The 24,677-nt window shown below is 41.9% G+C and overlaps 1 protein-coding gene across 2 annotated transcripts in view; it reads left to right on the forward strand.

Annotated features, from left to right (window-relative positions):
* The window catches only part of SNTB1 (syntrophin beta 1), a 244,491-nt gene that overhangs the window by 209,893 nt on the left and 9,921 nt on the right, over positions 1 to 24,677 (forward strand). For both annotated transcript variants that reach the window (XM_019665864.1, XM_019665865.1), the window contains exons 5-6: positions 1,794 to 1,933; positions 20,593 to 20,789. In XM_019665864.1, coding sequence (XP_019521409.1) covers positions 1,794 to 1,933; positions 20,593 to 20,789 — 337 coding nt within the window. The remainder of the gene's footprint in view (positions 1 to 1,793; positions 1,934 to 20,592; positions 20,790 to 24,677) is intronic.

The following is a 24,677-nucleotide window of genomic DNA, read 5'->3' on the forward strand; positions in this document are numbered from 1 at the left end:
TTAAGAGGTACATACTATTTAGGCTCTACATGGTGCTTATTCTGCACCATGCAAAGCATTTCAGGCATTTTAACTCAATCATCACAACAGCCCTCTGATATATAAGTACTGTTATTTCCCCATTTTACAGACACAGAAACTGAGATACAAAGAGATTAGCTGACTTGCCCCAGATCCCACAGCTAACAAATCATGGAGCTATGATTTTTGTTCAGGCATTCTAGCTCCAGAGTCAGCACTCTTAACCACTGTTGTATATGATGTTATCTTTATCAGCGAGGAAACAGAAGCACAAAACATAACTTGCCCAAAGTCACATAGGCAACAAATGATGGAGCAGGGATCAGACTCAGGCAGCCTATAAAACCGACAGAGTTTAAACTTATACCGTCTTCTCGACTTGGATCATTCATTTAAAGCCACACACACTTGCTTCCACCTTAATACAGATTTCACTGTGGCACTTAAGATAACAATGAGAATAGAAAGGGAAGAAATTAGCTTTATCATGTCTTTAGCTTACTGGCTAGTTTACTTTAATTCTGAATATAGATTTTGGACAGTGGTTTGCACTCAATTAATTGCCAGTGTCAAAGACAATCTTAACCTCATCTAGAGCAGTGCTTCTTCATCTTTAATGAGCACATGAATCACCTGAAGATCTAGTTAAAATGTAAATTGTGATTCAATAGGTCTGAGATGGACCCTAGAGTCTACATTTCTAGCAAGCTCCCAGGTCACAGTGATGATATGGATGATGTGATCCATGCTTTGAGTAGCAAGCTAAGAACATTGAGTTTTTCCAAACTGAGCATCAAAATTTATGCCAGAGTTCAAGTTGGATAAAGGGCATTTTCATAGATGGAAGAACACTTCGGGAGTATGGGGAATCAACACTGGGCAGAGGTGGAAGGCTCATGAGATAAGATCTGAGCTAACACAGGCTCCCAGGATTGGAAGGGACATCAAGAATTGTCTATCTGGTCCAGTCATCCAAGTGATGTCTGAATCCTCTCATATCCCTGTCAGGTCATGTTAGCCCTTGAGTTATAGAGTCAGTGGAATTGTAATAGATATATACAATGTCAGAGGGGCAATAGATTGGGGGAGAGGGGTTATCACTTTGTGAAGGGTGAAATGTCTAACTATTACATTGTTTTGTACACCTAATAAACTAATTAAAACTAATTAAAAAACTAAAAAAAAAAACCTAATAAAAAAAAGAATTATCTGTGATGAATAGAACTCAACATTCACTAGAACAAGAGAATTTCAAGATGGCGCCTGAATCACAAAAACAGTCTAAGAGTGAAAGATTAGGGAAAGACGCTGGGGTGTCTCATACTTGTTCAGACAGACATTCGCCTGCACAGTGCCTTTGCAGACGCTTTGGATATTTATTCCAAAGCTTTCGACCCTTACCATTTCATAAGAGAAACAACACCTTCTACCAGAGAACCGGCGGGGAGCCCTTGGTGCCCCAAGCATCTATGTCCCACTATGAAATAGAGACCTCAGTGCTGATGGGCAGGTGAGAAGCAGTGACAGCTTCTTGGCAGCCGGGCCACTTCTTGGCTACACTGACTGTACATACACCAGGGCCTTGAGGAAAGATATGTTCAAGGACCAAGAATCATGTCACCATGAATGGTGTCTTCTCATTTTCATTCCACAACCTGAACCAAAAAGGTGCTCTTATTGTTGCGTCTTCTGACTGGGGGGATGCCAGCTTCTCCTTCCCCATCACTCTTTTCTCAGACTGTTGTTTACCAGATCTCTGCTTTCTGTTTCAGGTGCCCGGGGAGGGCGAGAAACAGTGGAAGCCAGCTCTGGTTGTACTGACTGAGAAGGACCTTTTAATGTATGACAGCATGCCCCGGAGGAAGGACGCCTGGTTCAGCCCAGTTCACACATACCCTCTGCTTGCCACCAGGTAGCCATGGCTTTGTGGTTGGGGATGACGTCTTTGCAGTCTGAAACTATTTGAATCAATTACAGTTATTTCAACACCTTATATTACTGCTTACTGTTGCAACAGGAGCTGGGAGTTCCTCCAGAATAGAGCCACCTGTTTTTTGCCAGGTAGATTAACTATCAATGAGGGCCAAGCACAGGGCAACACAGAAACAAAGAACAAACTGCTTATCCAACATGAAGGAACAGTGACATCTGTGAGATGGTCCCAGCCCAGTCACCTTCCTGGGACTCCATCCTATCTCCTTTGAGATGAACTATGCACATGTATTTACAATCTTGAGTTCAGGTGGAAAGAATGATCAATCAAGGGTCTTCACTTGGTGGCACCAAGAATGTCATTTGGGAATGTCCCACTGGGCTTTTGAAAGCTTGTTCAGCATGAGAGACCCCATAATAGGTTCTTCCTCAGTTGTGTGATGCTTCCTATGGAAGTGGGGGTGCCAGGGTCGGTCTGTTTCTTAGGACCTTCAATGCACATTTATTGTTCATGTGACTTATTATCTTAATGCATCATATGCTCACCCCCTTCTTTGAAGGCCTATCTCCTGAACACAAAAGCACATCAAACCCAAGTCTTGCCTTCAAGTAGCCGACAACTCCCAGACCTGGCTTCTATCGCCAGCTATTTCTGTGTGTGCGGTATGATATTGGGCACAATTTTCATTACTCCTACATCTCTGTTTCTTTACCTAGAAGCTAGGCATGCTAACATAATGCCGGTGGCCTCCCTGCCATAGTGCCTGACAATATTGGGCCCTTAAGCATCTGTTGAATGAGTCACTGAACAATGTCAGACAAACTCTGGAAGGAATTTGGTCCAGCAGACAGAGCATAGTGGACTGAGGTTTGGGGGCATCTGTCCTGAGCAAAAGCTAGAAACAAGACAAATTCTGTTCTGGAGGGGCTGAGGTGCCAAACAGGCCACAGTCAAGGCTAAGGCGTAGGGCAGAGAATAAGACCCAGTGACAGAGCAAGAGGTAACACAAAATTGAAATGATGGTAGTGAGTGGAGCTGAAACTCCTTAAAATTCCTGTTACTTCCACTCATGGTTGACTATGGAGACCAGCAAGGGCGGCCTGCAGATGGCAACTATGGGCCCCAGAAGTGAACAGAGGAATCCTTCAGGGGCTAGGAACCAGGCCTAGATCACTTAGACATTAATAAAATCAATAAAGTCATAGAAAAGAGTAATTTGATTTTTTTGAGTCTCCTAAGCCTCAAAATCTTTAGCAGGATAGCTATTAAAGTATTTTTGATGTTTGCAATACAAGCTTAATAATCAGAACCCAAACATCCTAAAATGTTCATCTGGAGACTCAGGCTATATCTTGGGGTCCATTCAAAGTCAGCCCAATCTCCATCCCTTTCTATAGTTTACATTACAATCCGCACCCATGGGCACTGAGACATCCCCACGACTGAAACCAAAGAAAGACCACACTCGCTGCATTCACTAAGAAGAGAAACTGGATTCATGCCTCTTGGAATGATTTTCAGGAACAAAAGTTTAAGTAAGGTAGAGTTTCTTGGTACCTCTCAGGTAACTTGAAAACAAAACGTACCCTAAGACATAGCTTCCTCCTCACAGCTTCTGAGCATTCCGACTAACGGAGGCTGCTTTCTCATTTGTGCATGTGCCCGCTCCTTCATTCAGGATTTTAAAAATTCAGTTCCTCTGTCGCGGTAGCCATATTTCAAGTCCTCAGCACTCGTGGCTGGTGGCCACCATGTTAGACAGCACAGATCCAGAACGTTTCCAACATCACGGAAAGCTCTATTAGACAGCACTGCCCTACAGCATAAATGATTACCGCAGAATTTGTCCCGATTCAGGCAAATGACTGGACTTGCACGGTCTCACAGCGGTCCGTCCAAAGCTCAGGTTGCCTGGTGGGATGTCCTCTTGCAGGTTCGTCAGGCTGTCTATACAAGCAGGACTCCTGCAGCTCAGGGCAGTCTTGAAGAAAGCCGTGTGGATGTGAACCTTTAAGAGCATAGCCGCAGAAGGGAGAATGAGTGTGCAGACATAGTAAATGCCATGTGAGGAGATTTGGGGTGGGGTGGGGTGGGGTGGGGGTGGAGGAACGGACTGTATCTGTTATAGGCTCACAAGCCACAGGGATGCCAGGTTTGGCTTGTGAGAAAAGCACATGAATGGCCTGAAACCATAAGCCTACATCCAATATGGAAATAAAAAATGGAAACTCCTTCAGTGCACACTATGCTCATTCACAACAAAAAATGTAGCATCAAAAAAATTGGTGTCTATCACCTAAACATAAAGGAGATACAGAGGTGACACTTGACTTCCCAACTCACTGCCCTTTCCCAAATGACCCTGCCTGACCACTGAACTGTAAAATAAAAATATGTTATGATATGTGTATAGTAGCCCTATCAGCAATGACAAAATTTGGCCCATCGCCATGACCCTAATCTCCAGCTGGTAGCCTATGAGGCAGCCTGTCCAAGATGTGAGAGTGACACTGGCTATTCATTCTGACTTCATCCTCTTGAGCTAGTAGGTAATTTGCTGCCTACTCCAGTGCAGAAGACTAGAAAGGCAAGAGCTGGAGTTTCCACCCCATTTTTTTTCCCACCAGAACAGTACTTAACCCCAGACTGATGGCTCCACCTCCCTCTTTCAGAATCCCCATCTATTAAGTACACTTGGGGAATGCTTTCATCACCAAAGCCCAGGGGAGATATATTTAGGGGAGAAAAATTGTTTTAACTAACCTTTTGGCTTGTGCATCAGTGAACCCTAGTTTGCATACATTGGTCATGGTCATCTTCTCTCCATGACTCTGAGGATGTACCTAAAAAAAGACTTCTGGGAAGCAAACAAGAAGGGAAAAGACCCCTCCCTTTCTTATGCTCCCTTTCCTGGGTAATCACACTGGGGAGATATACCTTTTTGTAGCTCCAGGCTGGGCTTGTGAATGAGTTGCTATGCATCAGCGTTCACCCCAGCTGAAGATTGAAAACTATTCTATCCTTGCAGGTAAAGCCAGCATTCTGAGGTGGGAGGCTGGACTGACGCTGTTCGTTTCTGCCGGAACTGGTAGAAACCAAAGGAAAACTCTGAATACTTCCAGTATAGAGGGTACTTTGGTACTTCCATTGGCTGCTTCCCTAACCAAATATTTAAGTTCATCAAGTGACTCCTGCCTTTACTCCCCTGTGTCCTGTACAGTTGTATGTGCCACTGTGTCCTTTATATGTGAGCATTTGGGCACATAGCCTGTCTCGTAGCATTATTTGTCTTGCAGCAGATTTTTCTAAAGAAGGGGAGTTCTGGATCCAAGATGGTGAAGTACATGAACACTGGACCTGCCTCCTTCCATGCAAACATTAAAATTCCAGCTAAATTATGGAACAATCAACCTGGAGAACTATGTGAAGTCTATCTGAACAGAAGTCCTATAAGAATATAAAGAAGAGGCCATGTCAAGACTGGTAGGAGGGGCAGAGATGCGAAACAACTGGCCCCACACCTGCGTGGGGAAGTTGAGAATTGAGAGGGATATCTCAGCTGCAGAGGTTCCCCCAGGAGGAGCCAGGGACCCCAGCCCCCCACCAGGCTTCCCAGCCCAGAGTCCTGGTGGTGGAAAAGGAGCCCCACAACATATGGCTGTGAAAAACAGTGGGGATTATGGCTATTTGGGTGGGACAGAAGGCTGTGGGAAACCCAGACATCCTCTTAAATTGCCTGCACACAGCCTCACTCCCTTGCAGATACTCACCCTGGGCTACGGTGGAGGGCAGTGACTCAGGGGGCACCCGAGACATATGAGCAGAGACTGAGTTGTGTGGCTCCAGAACAAGGACTGAACGGGCAGCCACCATTTTCCCAGTGTAGACTCCTCTTCCTCTGCAGCTGGCAGACAGGCACCGTCTTTGCTGTGTTGAGCCTTCCCCGACATGAGCAAATCTGACTCTGAACTGGTCTGATGAGCTCTGCTGCTCCACCTTGCTGACTCCCTGGGACCTTGCCCTACCCAACTCCACCAACACTGGAGGCACTTTCTCGGTGACCAGCCAGCCCCACCAGCATTGCACTCTTTTCTTGGAAAACTATTGGGGTCCATAGGCCCCAGGAGGGTGGCAACTGACCTCAGTGTACTCTGAGACTTTTGCTGAGTAACTCCAAGCTCAATGCTGGCACCACAATAGAATCTACATTTATCTGGTAAACACAACGCTTCCCACTCTGGTGAAGCCCTGCGACCCTGCCTCACCCAACTTGAATACCACACGAGGCTTTATCAGTGGCTGAATTTTAAGGGAGCAGGAAGATGACAGCAGGTCTTGGTGTGTTCTGGCTTTTGTGGAGCTACCTCAGGCCCAGAGCTGGTGGCAGCCCTCCATGGTTCATAGCCCTCTATGAACCATGGCCTCTCTAACATGCCTCTAGGTTTAGCACAGGGAGCAAACAACTGCATGTTGCTTTGTACCTCCTACCAGATAGTCCCTGCCTGGTCACAGGCAGTGATTGACTTGAGCTTGTACTGGGGTCCCTCCCAAGAGGACCCAGACCAACATACTTGGAATTTGACTCCACACCACAGCAGAGCATCACCCAATTAGCCGCACAAGTGGCATGCCAAAATAGAGGTCTCAACAGGCTTCAGAGCCCACTGGGGCAAATCCAGCTCATTGGGGTAAGCTCCCTACATAGTAGCCCATAAGCTGTGGACATGGCCAAACCTTACAGCCAATCAGCCTGACGGATCAAATCCACCCACTAATGTGTCAATAAGAATCAAGCCTCAACTATAATAGGAGGGCACACACAACCCACAAAAGGGACACTCCTAGAGCACCTACCACAGATGACCAGGGAAACTGTGCCACTGGGCCCCACAGGACACCTACTACATAAGGCAATCCAGACAAGACTGGGAGACATAGCAGCTCTACTTAATACATAGAAATAAACACAGAGAGGTGGTCAAAATGAGGAGACAAAGAAATATATCCCAAATGAAAGAACAGGAGAAAACTCCAGAAAAAGAATGAGGCGAAATGGAGGCAAGCAACCTACCAGATACAGAGTTCAAAACAATGATTATAAGGATGCTTGAGGAACTTAATGAGAACTTCAACAACAAGATAGAAAATATAAAAAAGAACATAGAATCCATAAAAAGGACCAGTCAGGAGTGAAGAATACAATAACTGAAATGAAGAAAGCACCAGAAGGAATCATCAGCAGACTAGATGAAGCAGGGGATCGAATCAGGGATATGGAAGACAAGGTAGCAGAAAACACCCAATTAGAAGAGCAAAAAGAAAAAAAAGATTTTATAAAATGAGGATAGTTTAAAAGATCTCTGGGACAACATCAAGTGTAGCAACATTCACATCATACAGGTACCAGAAGGAGAAGAGAGAAAGCAAGGGTTGAGAACCTATTTGAAGAAATAATGATGTAAAACTTCTCTAACCAAGTGAAAGAAATACACATACAAGCCCAGGAAGCACAAAGAGTCCCAAAAAAGATGAACCCAAAGAGGCCCACACCAAGACACTTCATAATTAAAATACCAAAGGTTAAAGAGAGAATCCTAAAAGCAGTAAGAGAAAGGCAACTAGTAGCTTATAAGGGAGCTCCCATAAGATTTTCTGTTGATTTCTTAACAGAAGCTTTGCAGGCTAGAAGGGATTGGCAAGAAATATTCAAAGTGATGAAAAGCAAGGATCTACAACCAAGATTACTCTACCCAGTAAGGCTATCATTTAAAATTGAAGGACAGACAAAGAGCTTCCCAGACAATAAAAAGCTAGAGGAGTTCATCACCACCAAACCAGTATCACAAGGAATGTGAGAGGGACTTCTTTAAGAAGAGGAAAAAAAAAAAAGATTAAAAATATGAATACTAAAATGGAAATAGCTACAAATCTATCAATAATTACATTCAATGTATTAAGTGCTCCAGTCAAAAGACACAGGAGGGCTGAATGGATATGAAAACAAGACCCTTACATATGATGCCTATAAGAGTTCACTTCAGATTGAAAGACACACACAGACTGAAAGTAAAGGGATGGAAAAAAGATATTTCATGAAAATGGAAACAAACAACACAACAACAAAGAAGCTTTAGTAGCAATACTTATACCAGACAAAATAGACTTTAAAACAAAGGCTATAACAAGAGGCAAACAAGGACCCAGTAATCCTGCTTCTGAGTATTTATCCGAAGAAACCCAAAACACTACTTCAAGGGGACAAATGCATCCATATGTTCATTACAGCATTATTTACAATGGCCAAGATGTGAAGGCCACCTGGATGTCTGTCAATAAGTGAATGGATAAAGAGGAGGTGGTACATATATACACTGGAATATTGCTTGGCTATGGAAGGGAATGGGTTCTTGCCATCTGTGGTGGCATGGATGGACCTGGAGGGTATTGTGTGGAGTGGAGTATCTCAGACAAAGAAAGACAGATGCAATGTGATTTCGCTTATGTGGAAACTAAAGAACAAATTAAACAAGCAAAACAGAAACAAACTCATAGATACAGAGAACATTTTGATGGTTGACAGATGGGAGGGAGTTGGGGGACAGGGTGAAAAAGTGAAGGGATTAAGAAGTACAAATTGGTTGTTAGAAGGTAGTCATGGGGGGATGTAGAGTATAGAATAAGTAATATAGTCAATAATATTGCAATAACTATGTATGATGTCAGACGGGTACTAGATTTAACAGGGTGATAGATGGGAGGGGTGTTAGGTGACAGGGTAAAAAACATGAAAGAATTAAAAAGTACAAATTGGTAGTTACAAAATAGTCATGGGGGTGTAAAGTAAAGCACAAGGAATATAGTCAATAATATGGTAATAACTATGTATGGTGCCAGGGGGCACTAGACTAGTCAGGGGAATTACTTCTTAAATTATATAAATGTCCAACCACTATGCTGTGCACCTGAAATTAATATAAATTAACACTGAATGTCAACTGTAATTGAAAAACTTTAGAAGAGCAGAATAAGAGGTCCAAATTTTCAAGTATAAAACAAATAAGTCATGGGGATGTAACATACAGCATAGGGAATATAGTCAATAATATTGTGATAGCATGGGGTACAATGTCAGATGGTTGCTGGACTTATGGTGATCACTTCTTTAAGCATATAAATGTTGAATATCTATGGTGTACACCTGAAGCTAATATAATATTGTATGTTAGCTATATTTTTGATAAGCTTCTTTTAAAAAACCATGATCGAAGACAAAATCCCAAGGATAAATAAAATTTACTTGTTGAAAGTGCTCCTGATTTGATGCCAAGTAAAAGAACAATCTATATGAAACAGTAGGGGGGGAAAAAAAAGGAGGGTGTGAGTGTTCTGTCTTTAAAATTTATTTTTGAAATATTTTATTGGGGTATAATTTATAAATAATAATGTAAATAAATCTTAAATGTGCAGCTTAATTTTTACTTATGGATATAGAGTCATGTCTTCTAAAAGTTTAATATAGGGTGTCTACTAATTAGCCATCCTGGGTGACATTATCAAGAAGGCCATTATAACACCATTTGCAAATAGAGCAAGTCCTCACCTAACAGAGTCTATAGATCGTTGGAAACTATGACTTTAACCAACTTCGCCATAGGCTAACTGATATAAACAAGAATTTAGCTCCTACAGCATATTTCTGCACATCAATTAGCCTATGGTAAAACTAGTTTTCATTACACATCACTTCACTTAAAGTTACAGTTTCCAAGAACCTATGGACAATGTTAAGTGAGGAATTATGATAGACCAGCCAGTGTCTGACCTTTGTAAAGGGAGACTAGGTCAAGACCAAGGGCTTTACATGGATTTTATTAGTGTGCAAAAACTTGTCTAATTTAAGACTCATCTGGCTATTTATTAAAGATTTCTGTTTTGAGGACACTGCCTGGAGATTCAAGCTCACCAGGCCAGGTTGGGGGTCAGGAATACGTGCTTTTAACAAGCATTGGACAAATGTAGCCCTCAGGGTGCCTATATTTAACCCTTACAACCCTATGAAGTTTAGGGTTTATTCCCATTTCATAGACAAGTAAACTGAGGAACTAAGAAGTGAAGTAGCTTTCCCACATTCAGCTAGCAAGAAAGACCTAAGGTTCTGATTCTGAGTCCACCTTCACCACTGTTCTCTGCAGCCTCCCAAGAGCATGTTCTTATTATTCCCTGGCGCTTCAGTGGCTATTTGAATTTGCTAGGTGCATCATATAAACCTTTCCTTAGCTCTCCTGACAACTTAATTGTAATGTCTACTGCAAAGTGATTATGAAAATTAAATAATGATGACTAGATTAGTCAGCCCAGGCTGCCACAACAAAATACCTTAGACTGGGTGGCTTAAGCAACAGGTAATTATTTTCTCATGATTCTGGAGGGTGAAGTCCAAGGCCAGGTGCCAGCACAGTTGGTGTCTGGTGAGGGTTCTCTTCTTGGTTTGTAGATGGCTGCCATCTTGCTGAGTGCTCACATGACTTCTTTGTACACATGGGGGAGAGAGAGAACTGGAACTCTTACAAGGACACTAACCCTATCAGAGCAGGGCCGTACCCTCATGACCTCATTCAAACTTAATGGGGTCTTATTGGTCCAATCTCTAAATATAGTCACATAAAGTATTGGGGCTTCAACATATGAATGGATGGGGTGGGGGTGGGGTAGAATTCAGTTCATTGCAATGACCTAAATACAGGCTTATCTAGCATAATGCCTGGCACATAGCAGGACTGAGAAACTGTCAGTCCCCTTAGCCCTGCTGGGAAGCCCTGTGCAGAATGTCAGACAGCCTTTTGTGTTGCACAAGAATGGGCTGGGACTTGAGCCAGTAAGAAACAGTCTTCTTCCAAAATCAAGTTATTCCCTCAGACACAGTTCATAGTTGATTTGTTTAGGTTTTTTATTTTCCTTACACCCAGGCACATCTAATTTATATTTTTCCGGAAGATAAAAATTTGATTGTGTTTCATAGCAGTCACCCCAGGAATGCTCACGCGTTCTTGGTGTTGACCGCCATGCAGAGACATTTACAAGGACTCACCTCTCCCACTGACAAGCTTCGATGGTGCCTGTGTGCGTCAGTGGTGCAATTTATAGCAGTGCATGCGGGAAGTTCACAACAAACGTTGTCATTTCAGCGATTCTCATCCCTCAGCTTTTTATGAGTCTTTGGGAACACATTTTTTTGCTTAGCCAATGCTTATTTGATGTTGCTGAATGTGATGAAAAAAAAAAAAGGTGCTCTTGCCTATATGGAGTAAGTGTGTTGGTTTTTTTGTCACTGTCGTCATAATTGGCGAGTGAGATGGGCCTACAGAAAAGGAGGAATAAGGTCGCAATATTTCTGGAATTTCAGAGGAGGTTTAACGCAGAAATTCTGCACTCCCAGTTTGTTGGCGAAAGGTCTGGAAGCACAGAGCTTATAAAAAGAGCGACGTTGGTCTGAGCCCAGTTCTCTGACCTGTGGGCCCGAGGGAAGGGTTTGGGGTAGCCGAAAAAGAGGAACTGATGAACCTGTCTCCTGTGATACTTGGGAGCCAAAGACTCTGAGCATTTCTACTAAACAAGTAGCATAATTGTTGGTGCCTAAGGAACTAACCTGTTTCTAAGTGCTAAAAGTAGTTGCTGCCTCGGGCCAGCCTCAGTAATTTTAGGAATGCTTTCCACAGGGAACGTTTGGCCAATTGCATTTGTCAGACATCCTATTACAATCAGCCTGTGGTTTTCCCACTAAGCCAGGGAGGCCTTCTCACTCTCAGGGAATGTAGGCATTTTCCATGCACAGTGCAAAAATCTACACGTCCTAGGAGCTGCACGCTGTCAAACTGTAAAGTGTGGGGCTTCCCTACATGCCCGTCCATTCCATTTGTCCCATTTGATCACACTAACCGCCAGCCTCGTGCCCTTCCTCCTGCCATTTTGGGAGCTCCTCAGAGTTGGTGGGTGAGAGATCAGCAGAGTGAGCAGATCCATAGACTTTGGAATCAGACAAAGCGGACATTGAATCCTGAGACCTCTACTTACAATGTAACCTTGGACAAAACATTAATCACTGAATTCAAGTCTCCTCATCTGTAGGAAGGGGGCAATCGTATCTTTTGCTTCATACAGTTATTGAAAGGACCAATTGAGACAGTGTATGTAAATGCTTGGCATGTGATGGAGACATAATAAGTGATTGATAAATTTTAGCAATTATTAAGATTGGAGAAAATAATTAAAATTAATATATTAATGACTGACAATTGGACACGCTTGGTCCTCCATGTAATATTGTATTTATCAGGGACTCACGGTATCTTAAATCAAAGTCAGTGAGATGTAAGAACTGGGTTAACGAAGAGTTGTTGGTTTGTTTGTAGGGAAAGGGAGGTGTGAGATGAAAATTGGGGGGCTGGAACCCCTCAACTCACACCACAAAGCTAGCTCTGAATGCTACTTGAAACAACACTGCAGGTAGGTAGCCTAATGATTGTTTCCATTCAGTTCAGTTTAAGGAACTCTAAAAAGTCTCCTATTAGGGGCAGATATTGTATTGATGGTAGTGGAATAAAAAATAAATAAACCAAGTGTTATAAGAGCTAATTGTTCAGGTTATTCACTCATTGTTTCATTTTTCCCAGTAAAATAGAATGAATTTTAGTTGTCATTGTCTTACATGGAGATGCTCTTGAAGGTCTTATTATAATACACATTCTATACACATTGTGATATATGTCGAACTAATTAAAGCATAGATGGGATAGGGAATAGGTGAGATAATCAGAAAATTCAAAGAACATATTTAAAAATTAGAGTTCTGAGACTGCTAAATAGCACTAAGACTATTACCTTCAAAGGAAAAATTTCCCAAGACGTTGGACTATCATGATGTGAAAATAGCCGTCAGATCATACGTCTTGTTTATCTTGGAGAAGAAACGTGCATGGATAATTTAAAGCCATGGATGACGAGACATCTTCATTATACTCTCTCACTTCTGTTTTCTTCCTACCTGTAGTTGACAAGCTGGAGTTTGGCCCCTTTTCCTGGTATGATGGAAAGAGTATAGACTTTGTAGTCATATGGACCTGGGTTCAAATTCTAGACACTCCCTGTGTGATCCAGGGCGGCTGCTTAATCACACAGAACCACGGATTCATTGTTTGTAAAGTGGAACCCACAATACCACTTTTCGAAGAGTCATTGTGGAGACTGAATGATAGTGTATCAATGCAACCTTTCACCGAGTAAGCATCTACTTTCCTTCCTCCATATTACTGCTGGAAGCTGGCTGTGAAAGGTCATGAGGCCACGGAGAATGTATGGAGGACAATCATTTGTCTTTGAAAATCCACCCAGATAATACCATTAAATAGTCAAAAATTGGCTCCCACCTCTTTTGCTGCTTATTCTCCTATATTAAGTGGGCCTTTGCTTGTATCAATTCCCATCAGTAATATCAGCTTTCCTAGAGATGGGACCTTGCCTAACTCTTTGACCACCATTTCCAAATGAAAGATGCTTAGAAGATGGAAATGGGGCAATTGTCCAGCTATTTTTGGCTGAGGTGGTTTGGTACCTGGGCGGCCCCTCCTACCTGAGGGGTCCTTATTAGTGATTCTGTCACCTCACTTCTTTCCTAGAGTCTGTTAGGGATGGCCATTGGATGAGAGTATTCAAGAGCACCAGACGGTTTAAGGGATCTGACTAGTTACTTTTTCTTTCTCTTTTTTTTTTTTTTTGTAGCTTACATTGTGTCATCAGTTGGGAGATGCTAATTACAGCAATTAAGTAAAATGAGGATGTAATATTGCCTAGCAACCCAGTTACCTAATATGTAATTTTACTAATTTGGCTGAATCCGTGTGCTGCAGTTGTTTTTGTTTTAATTAAGGATATTAATAATAATGTTTTTGTATGGAACATTTCAGACAGCATTCTCTAACTCCCATCCAGAATTAAATTAGTTCTTCAGCATACCTTGTGAAACAGGTTTTATAGTTTTTGTTTTTATCAAAACCAGTCAGGCAAAGGAGCGTATCTGAAGATCCAGAAACAATATGCGGCCTAGTACCTCAGTTCCTGATGGAGAAACATTTCGGCCTTGCCTCCTGTAGGAATGAGTATATCTACCGCCAAGTTCTGCCAAATCTTAGACAAAGAATTTGACCCAAAAATGTACTTATCCCACAGCCATGCCGAGCCTTATGGAATCCACTTCTTTGGGTATTTGAAGTAACTTTAAGGCATTTCACCATTTCTTTGTATCTGGTTTAGAGACCTATTTCATTTATAGACATTCTTTAAATGTACTCGGATTCCATGCTGTCCACGAATGTGAAATTTTAATGACTTTTACATGTTGATAAAATGGTCACCTTCTACTTCCAGGCCAAAAAAGGTAACTCTGACTCCCTAAACATCCGAGTCAATACTAAAAACACCAATTGCAAAAGATAGAAAGAAACAGATTGTAAGAAGAAACAGGAAATGGATGTGAGGCTAATCTCCTAGTCCAGGGGTCGGCAAACTTTTGAGACAGGAGAGCCAATCCTGTTCCTCACAACAATTTAAAAATTATTCAAGAGCCATAAAACAAATGAAATCACCATTATGTGAATAATATCCTTTAAAAATTTTATAAATGAAACTATGAGAGTTTTATTTTTATTTTCAATTTTACTTCAGAGCCACATGTACGTACCCAAAGAGCCGCATGTGGCTCATGAGCCGTAGTTTGCTGACCCCGTCCTAGAACAGCTAATCCTAGTTACCTATTAAGATCACTACTTTTCAGAACTAAATTTATCTGGAAATTAGCATTTAGTGGATGTAAACTCAAGTTCTTTGGGTTTAGCATTCGCTACTGTTTCATGTGGTTGAGGGACTGAGGGTGGGAGAGACGTCAATATCTCATAATGCTCCTTAATCACATACTCCTTAGAAAACAGATCTCAATGTATCCTAGTTGTTCAACCATTTATTTAACAAATATTTACTGAGTGCCTGCCATGTACCTGGACTTGTTTTTGGTGCTAGGCATTCGGCAGGGAATAATTAAATTAAAAGTCCTGCCCTAATCGATAATAATGGATATTACTATATATGCTATGCCAGGTGTCGCGCCAAGCGGTGTTCATGTAACGCATTTCATCCTCCCCACAGGACCACAAGGCAAGCATATTGTTACCCCCAGTTTGTATTCGAAGAATCTGGGGCATGGAGAGTTTAAGAAACTTGCCAAGGTCACACAGTGGGCAAATACCTCACCTGGGGTATCTGACTCTCTGCTCTGTCCGCACATATCTGGGGCTTCATTTTCTTGCCACACTAGTAGTATGTGGTCCTATCCATTTGTTCACTTAGTCACACTCTTGTGTAAGAGGAAATGTAAAATCTTGCTGGAGTTTGTGACTTTGCTTCCAACCATGGGTGTGTATCTGAATTTTGTAACCAGGGAACGAAGCATATCCTTGGGCGTCTCAAGCAGTTTCAGACAAAAGTAAGAAATTGGGTGTGAATTGCAGCTTGAAAGCCTGTCCCAGGGTGCCAGTACTTTTTTCTGGCTGAGTAAGAAAGTTATCTTCTCTTGGGAGACAGCATTTTCGTGGTTGCTGTAGTTTTTAGCTCCTACCGCAGATAAGAGACAGATGGTCGTATTTTAAAGGATACACAAATAGCTGAAAATGTAAAATAATTGAAAGATAAATAATAGCTATTTCAGAGTCCCTCCTGAGACTGGCAAGAATCTTGGGAGGAATATAAAAAGGCTATTTCTGGCAGAATGGAAGAACTCAGGCAGGCAGATTCTATCCTTAGCCCTTACCTTTTCAAATGTCCAAATGGTGACTTTTAACATCTTAATGTCCAGCTGACATTTACTTAATACTTAATGGCCAGAATCTGGCTACAGTAATGTGTTCTCAAATGTGGTCTGCAGATGAAGAGTCCATTAGGAGACCTTTCATTGGCTCCCAATTCCAAAGCATTTCAAAATAAGTCGAGTCGAGTGTGTGTGTGTGTGTGTGTGTGTGTGTGTGTGCGCGCGCGCGCGCGCGTGCTTTCCTTTGCAAACTTAAACTCGCCTTTTGAAAATGCTTTGAAAAATTGCATTCATGCAGTTATTCGGCTAATATGAATAGAACACCTCCCATGTGTTAGGTAGGATGCTAGACACCATTGAATTGTGAGAAATGGGACAAAACTCCTACCCTGAAGGACACTGAAGTCTAGTAAGGAGGATGAGGTGGGCATCTTAAAACAGTGGAGATATGGATTGATAATGACGCTTGGGAGCCAGAGGAGGGGCACCTACCTTAAGGAGATCATGCCATGCTTGGCCTTGAGCGCCAGCTGATGGCTGTGTTGTCAACACTAAGTTTGTTTCCACAGCGTCATCCTACCCAGGAGCTGTCAGCTTGGACCCATGAACAACAAGGCTTACAGAGTGAGGTGAAGGCCTTAAGATGTACAAATGGGTAGTTACAAAAGAATCATGGGATGTAAAGTACAGCATAGAGAATATAGTCAACGTTATGGCAATAAATGTGTATGGTGCCAGGGGGCACTAGACTAGTCAGAGGGATCACTTCTTAAATTATATAAATGTCTAACCACTGTGCTGTACACCTGATATTAATATAAAATCATGTTGAATGTTAACTATAATTGAAAAATTAAAAACTGGGGGTAGGGCGGGGGGAAGGTGAAGGGGAATAAGAGGTTCAAATTTCCAGGTATAAAACAAATAAGTCATGGGGATGTAATGTACAGCATGTGGAATATAGTCAATAATATTGTGATAGCACAATATAGTGTCAGATGGTTGCTGGGCTTACCATGGTGATCACTTCTCTAGGTATATAAGTGTTGAATGACTATGGAGCCCACCTGAAATATAATATTGTACGTTAGCTACGTTTTAATAAAACCCTTTAAAAAACGTTTAACAGGTTAGGTTTGAGGCCACAGCTCTGCCTTCATCTCTAATTAAATGGACTCTTAATGGCTATGGTTACTTAACAAAATACTCATCTCATTGATAAGCTGTGTACCCAATACTTATTTCTTTCAAGTCCAAATGAACATTAAAGGAAACTTTGTCAATGCCTTTCTTTCTGAATATTCACTTCCATCTATTACTTTTCCAGTCATCTTGCTTCTGAATGAAACAGCTGAGTAGAAGGAAGACCCGTTTCCTCTTTTCCAAAGTAAAATATGAAAACTTGGAAAATCCACTACAGGCTCTTGCCTGGAAACAGGGTCACAGAATCTACTTTATTCCATGTTTGGAAAATCAGGATCCAGTTGCCCCTTTCCCAGCCCTCCAGCCCCTCACTTGTTCCCCCTGATTTCCCAAAGATGCCCCGGGTTTTACTTACATACTAAGTCCTTCTAGCACCTTGGGGTGTAGTCTTCCCAGCAAGGACTTGAGCTCTTTGAAGCAGCAGGATGCTCTCTTCCAAATGCCACTCCCTCTGGTCTTCCACTGCACCTTATTCAGGCTCAGATCTCAAAAACATTGATTTCATCAAGCAGCAAAGCACGACTTTACAAGTTATCTGTTCTTTCAGCCACCCGTCCATCTTACTGTTAGCCTGGAGATGTAGAGCTGCCTCTTCCTTACCTTCTTGGATCACAGACATCTAAACGTAGCAGCTCATGTTGTCTTGGGCATTGTTAGGCAACATTTCCCAATTTGGCTCTCCCATCTCAATGACTTTTTTGAATAGCGTTTTGACACTATGAGGCAGGAATTATGCTTTTAAAATAAGAAAACTGAGGGTAGGGACAAAGGATGGAAATAATACTGACTGAGTACAAACAGCATGCTAGGTTCTATGCTACATACACTACGTAGAGTATTTCACTGGATCTCAACAGGAATTTATGAGGTAGGATTCTTGGAACATTTAAAGAATAGCAGAATGGGGCTCTAATGCAGGTTTTTATGCTTCCCACACCTATGTCAGTTTTCAGTTTACCCCGCAGTCTGTCCGATATGCCAAACTGATACCGATTGTAAGATTTTAAAAAGGAGGAAATAGATAGATTTATTAAAGCAACTGAAACTTAAACACCACTAAGTATAAAAATACTTCTGAACGATTAACAAAACACGATATAAATATGTGCTTTTTATATAAACCTTTCTTAATAAATTTTTATCTGACCCTCAATCCATTTCAAAACCTACATTGGGCTTTTGAGAATGCCCCGTTTTCTTTACCCTCACCTAGATTTTGAAACTTCTAGCAGCTTCCCAGCCCCTCTTGTTCACTTCTCATTACAAAATGCCCTTCTCCTCCTGATGAACTGGATGAGTCTCTGTAAGTGAAATTCCTGTGTGTGAGCACTCATGTAGGCGGACATTTGCCCTCACACTGTCCTAGCCTCCTTTCAATGAGATTCATGAAATTTCTCTCTTTTATTATTTTTTATATTGAGGTATAATTGACAAATAACATTATATATGAAATGTACAACATGATGATTTGATACACATGTGGAATGGTTACCACAATCAACACATTTATCACCTCATAGTTACCCTTTTTTTTTTATGTGTGAGAACACTTAAGATCTAGTCTGTTAGCAAATTTCAAGTATACAATACAGTATTATTAACTACAGTCACCAAGGTATACGTTAGATCCTCAAAACGTATTCATCTTCTAACTAAAAGTCTGCACCCTTTGACTAACATCCTGTTTCCCCAGTCTCCAGCTTCTGGCAACCATCATTCTATGCTTTGTTCCTGTGAATTCGACTTTTAATTTTTTTTTTTTTTAAGATTCCACATATAAGTGAGCTCATAGGTATTTCCCTGTCTGGCTTATTTCACTTAGCATAATTCCCTCCTGTTTCATCCACATTGTCGCAAATGGCAGCATTTCCTTCTTTTTAAAAACTGAATATTCCAGTGTATGTGTGTGTGTGTGTGTGTGTGTGTGTATGTGTGACTTTTTTTTTTTTTTAATGCATTCATCCATCTATGGACACTTGGGTTGTTTCCATTTCTTGGCTGCAATGTGAGTAATGCTGCAATGAAATGGAAGCATGTGTATTTCTTTGAGATGCTGATTTTCCTTCCTTCAGATGCATTCTCAGAGGTGGAATTGCTGTGTCATATAGTAGTCCTAATTTTAATTTTTTGAAGAACCTCCATATACTGTTTTTCCATAATGGCATTACCATTTACATTCCTTCCAACAGTGTACAAGAGTTCCCTTTTCTCCACATTCTTGCCAACAGTTGTTATCTCTTGGGCACTTCTCTATCTTCCAAGAATTTTACAACCAAAAGGTTTTGCAACCATTTTTTTTTCTTCAAGTTGGCACTGCAAACCGCTAACTCCAATTTTATCAGTTAAAAAAGCTCCTCAGAGTTATACAGCAAGCTTGTTGCTAGAAATTCAACAGGCTACAATATTTTTTCTTCAGCTGTTAACTCTGGTCTATAATATTTAAGCTTACAACAGAAAATAAGCTTTGGGGTTTCCTTTGTGCGGTTTTTAATCTAGAGATAACAAGTGCTTTGCCTAAGAAAATAATTCTCCCATCCGCCAAGTGAATAGACACACCTGACATTTCTGTAGCAACTGGTAAAGCATTTCTTTCTGTGTTAAAAGATAAGGCTGAACATGCAAAGACCCTGGAGAGAAGTAACATTTCTTAAATTATACTTTCGCTATCCTGCAAATTATTGATATGATAGTCTGTCCCCAAAGGAGGTTGAGATAGCGAGAAGTAGGAGAGAGCCTGAGAGATCCGAATGTATTTTATAGGAGGCAAGTGGGAAGTAGAAGCCAGTGGCCGCTCAGAAGTTTGCACTCTGCAAAGTCAGGCTTTTCAGAAAATATTTACTGTGGGCATCATGTCCTATGCTGAACATAAGCTGTAAAATGAGTGTGAACAATGTGTACAGTCAAAATTTGCTCATGAAAATCCCTTACATCTCCCATAAAGTACAATTTGCCTCCTTAAGTCCAGCATTGCCAGTTTTTTCTCAAGCTTTAACACAGGTACACAGATTGCTGCTTCTTCAATGGAGTCCCATGGTTGTTTGCTTGCGTTTGGAGAGCATGTGCATGAAAAATGCCTACTCAGATGCACATTCAGTGCAGCCAGATGCTCCAACTACAAGAAACGGGGACAAAGTCTAACCCAGGAAACAGTAGCTTTCCTTTCCCTTCTCATGCATGCTCACACTGGGACCTATATACGCCCAGGAATGTAATGGTGGGGGAAACTTCACACATTATTTAAGCCGTTCTCTCTCTCATTTACATAATTCTTTTTGGATGAGTGCGCGCAGCTGAATTTGTCTAACTGTAGTTAAAGTCACATCATTTGACTTTTCTGCCTATTTGACCAGGTGCAGAGTCCTTGGCACTTGGGCACTTCCTAATCTCACCCTATGATCGTAGGGGAACTGGGTGAGGGGCTGGCAGAGAACTCTGGTGAACACAGCGGGTACAATGAACCCTTGGGTTTCAGATCAGAATGACAGAGAGCAAGTCACCAATCTGGGGGCTTTTTTACCAGGTGACATGTCCAGTGAAGAAAGTGGTTTCCACTTTGATGATGTCTTTTTTTCTCTCTAAACAGGTTGGTCCACTCGGGCCCAGGGAAAGGATCGCCTCAGGCTGGTGTCGATCTGTCCTTTGCAACACGAACTGGTACCAGGCAGGGGATTGAGACCCACGTCTTCAGGGCTGAAATCAGCAGGGACCTCTCTCATTGGACAAGGAGCATAGTACAGGGTTGCCACAACTCAGCTGAACTCATTACCGAAGTCAGCACAGGTGAGCACAGCTGGCTATGGGGTCCCGATGTCACACTCTTTACAGAAAGAACACACCTTCTACTCCACTCTGGCCTCAGAGTGGTTTCCATGACCACCCTTCGGGGGTACTTAAGATTCCAGTGGTAAACCAAAATTCTTCCAAGGTAGGGCACGCCGTATGCCCTAGGAAAATGGAACCTGAGGCGTTGATTGTAAAAAGCCTTATCCCCATCTTTATCTAAAGAAAAGTTGGTAATTTAGCTAGTCAGATGTCATTTTTCTACCTGTAATCCCTGGGTTGCTTCCTGGAGGCATGAAATTTGAGGCACAGATGAGTAGGGTTCTTGTTAGAAGAAACAGAAATTGATTCTGAGTAATTTATCACAGAATAAAATTATCAGAGATATATTAGGGAGCTTGCAAATTTGATCAGGAAACTGGACCACCAGGCTCTGAAAAAGAGTGGGAACCAAAAGCATGTAGGTGAGGGTGAGCAGAGCAAAGAGTTTACTCTTGGGAAGAGTCACCCATCATGTCTGCCCCTGGGATGCATGGAGAGGCAGACAAGATGGAGGGAGCGTGCAGTGGTGTGATCACATTCACAGAGCGCTCTAAGAAAGGATGAGTTAGACATGGGCTATGTGTGTAAAAGGAAGAACCCTTCAATACTATACTACTGATTGACTATATCCTGTATACCAAGCATTTTACATAATGTCTCTGGTTCTCGTACTGTGCAAAAGAGCCCTTTTTGATTACTGAAATCAGCTAATTGAGACAAGATTAATATTTTAAAAATGAAATAACTTGGAATAGAAATACCAGTGTAAATGCTGTTTTGTTTTGTAGAACCATCCAGGTGTGTGTGTGTGTAAGTGTGTGTGTGTGTGTGTGCGCGCGTGCGTGTGTGTGTGTCCTGGGCCACAAGACATTGCCTCATCTCACCTTATAATGCTCACAATTCCCTTGTCAACCTAATTTTACAAATCAGGAAGCAAATTCTTAAGAAAGGTTAAGTAATTTGCCCAAGATCCCATGAGTTATAAACAACAAAACTGACTTTAACTCTACATTGTGTGTCTCTAGAGTCCTTTCTTCATTCACTACAGAGTCTACAGAGACATGGAACTTCTTACTGTTACGTCAGTGATCCAAAAACAACAGTTCTCTTCAAATGGCTGTGATAAATAATTATCATGCCACTCTTTAAATCATACAGGTAGGGAGGGGGGTACATAGATAGGTACATGATAGACGATAGGTAGATAGATAGATAGATAGATGATCGATAGATCAATAGATATAGATACATACATACATAGATTGATGGTAGGTGATAGACCCATGCTGTCCAATATGCTAGCCTCTAGTCAGATGTAGTCATTTAAATGTAAATTTAATTAAAATGAAATAAGCAACTCAGTTGCTGTAGCCACATTTCAAGTGCTGAATCGTCATATGTGCCTAGTGGCTGCCATGTTGGACAGTGCAGCTCTAGAACATGTCCAGCATGGTACAAAGCCCATTGGTGCAGCTCTGCTCTAGAGGAGCAGGGTTTCCCTCATGACAGCTTAGGTACACTGATTCCAAACTTCAGGCTCACTGAAAACAACAAAGTTTTTTAGTTTTACCTTCAAGAGCTTCAGGTTGCTGACTCCCACCCCCACAGTTCCTGGTGGGGCCTGAGAATTTCTGTCTAATGACGTACCAGGCAGTGCTGACACTCCTGGTCGGTGAATCGCTCTGAGTAGTACTGCACTAGGGTGCAACTTCCTCTGGAACCAGGGAGATTCTAAAAGATGGGACACACATCAACATGTAGTGGGGTTTCTCCACATTTCCTCTACTTGTGCAAACACGAAAAACCAGTTGCTCTGTAGAATTTCTGCTGCATCTGCAATGTAGTCAATGTCTTTTAAAAATTACCCTGAAACGAATTAGTGCCCCTCGGTGTTTTCAAACATTGTTGAAAACCTTTTTGGAGTGTCATTGAAGCTTTAATGTTTTATGCCCATTCTACATGGCAAGAAAAACTAGAGTTTTAGACCCAAGAATTGGAAAAGACCCAAGCCATCCAACAACTAAATTTCATGAAGTTCTATGGATAATAGCAGAGAAGTTCAGACTCCTTGCCACAACTTCAGGAGTGTGCTAGGAAAGAATAAAGGTGGCCGAAGGGATTTGGTCTAGTTCACATTCCACAAATGTTGTAAAATCCTTCTCTCTCAATAAACTGAACTCTACTTCCACAGGAAAATAGTGAAGCTATTGACAAACTAGCCACAGGAGAACGAACAGCTGTGTGGACTGAGCTTAGTAGGTCGTGGGAGACAGGAAATGGAAATGACCAAAGGTGCCACCCCGGGGCGTTGGCAGGACTGCGGAAAGGGGCTTAGGTCTTAATCAGAGCTTCAATTAACTTGATAACATTTTCAATTTATCCTGTACGGATTGAGAACATCTTCAGATAACCGACTCCATTATATAAAGGCATCGAATACCATTTGAGGTCAACCAGAATTAAAAGTAATCGAACAAGCAGTTAATTCAGAATATCTGACGGCATAGCTTTCAAGTTCAAACAGAGGAAGGGAAAACAATCAAACCCAAGTTTAGAGCCCATTCATCCACATATTCTGCAGGTAACAGAAGTGACGAGTGTCGAAAACCAGGGTTCAAGTTGGGAAGCCCTAACTACATCTATGCCACTTCCCTCAGTCATCCTTGGACTGGAGGGGTGGCAGAGTCTAGGGCTCTTCCAAGAGGGTAACAAGATTTATCGAGCAGCTCTGCCCAGAAGGACTCAAAGACTTATTAGAGAATGCACCTTTGGAAAATAGCAGCCCTTAGTTCCAAGTCGAAAGTTGCCGCAGTAAGTCAGAGGAAGGCAGGTATATGTCTTAAGCAGAGCTTCAGTTAGAAGCCACCTCATTCTGTGGGCAGAGAGACAGCCCTGTTTCTTCCCCCACACTCTGAAGGTCTCCCTCACCCCACTCTTATTACCCTGAGAAACCCCTTCCAAGGTCCCTCTCCACATCCCTCCATCTCCTGAGTACCAGAGTGTGAGAAAGATACAAAGCAGAGTGGAAAGAACTTGAATTTTGAAATATAAACCACCTGGGTTGTGACATGTTCACCTCTGAGCTTTGCTTTTTTTCACCTATAATATGAAGCTAAGGTCCTACTACAGAAGCATGTGGTAAGGTGAAACTGAGTTTGGTTTATAAGCTGATCTAATGCGGGTATAATCAATAATGCCTTTACTCTTCTTACTCCTCCTGAACCCCACCCCCAGCAAAGAAAACGTCCTGGTCTCCCTAAAGAGCTTTCAGACGTATATGGAGGCCTGAGCCAACTTACTTGCTAGGGTCTATTAAATGTGGTGTTTTGTGAGGGGGAAAAAAAAGTCCAATCTGATATTCGATAACCTTTTCCAGAACTCTTTTATCAAGGTTTTTTTTTTTTAAACCTTCACACGTCTTCCTAAATGGGAACTCGGATTGTGGTGGCTGTCTTCCCCCGGCCAGTTCGTAAGCTTAAAGCATTGGTCTCTTTCTAAACGCAGTGAGGACCCCAGATAAAAGCTGCCTCCTAACCTGATCAAAAGGTTTCAGTTTTGTTCCTTTGGATCAGAGGGTGCCATGTGGACAGTTCCTGGCTGCCACACTGGGCAGAGGGAGCAATGGCCTTCTTCGTGGAAGGTGCCACATCTGACACCGATCTGCTGCAGCAGCTCTTCCTGGACCCAAGAGCATCAGATAATCAGGGAGATTTAAAAGGCACTCCTTTCTATTTATAAAATGAGCTTTGTTCAACTTTCTTGAAATTAGATCATCTTTGAACTAGCCACTCACTTCTTACGAGTGTTATATTTGTTAACTTTGGTCATGTAATGGGGGGAATGCTC

This window comes from Hipposideros armiger, unplaced genomic scaffold (genome assembly GCF_001890085.2).
Source record: "Hipposideros armiger isolate ML-2016 unplaced genomic scaffold, ASM189008v1 scaffold_455, whole genome shotgun sequence".
In the NCBI taxonomy this organism is placed as follows: Eukaryota; Metazoa; Chordata; class Mammalia; order Chiroptera; family Hipposideridae; genus Hipposideros; species Hipposideros armiger.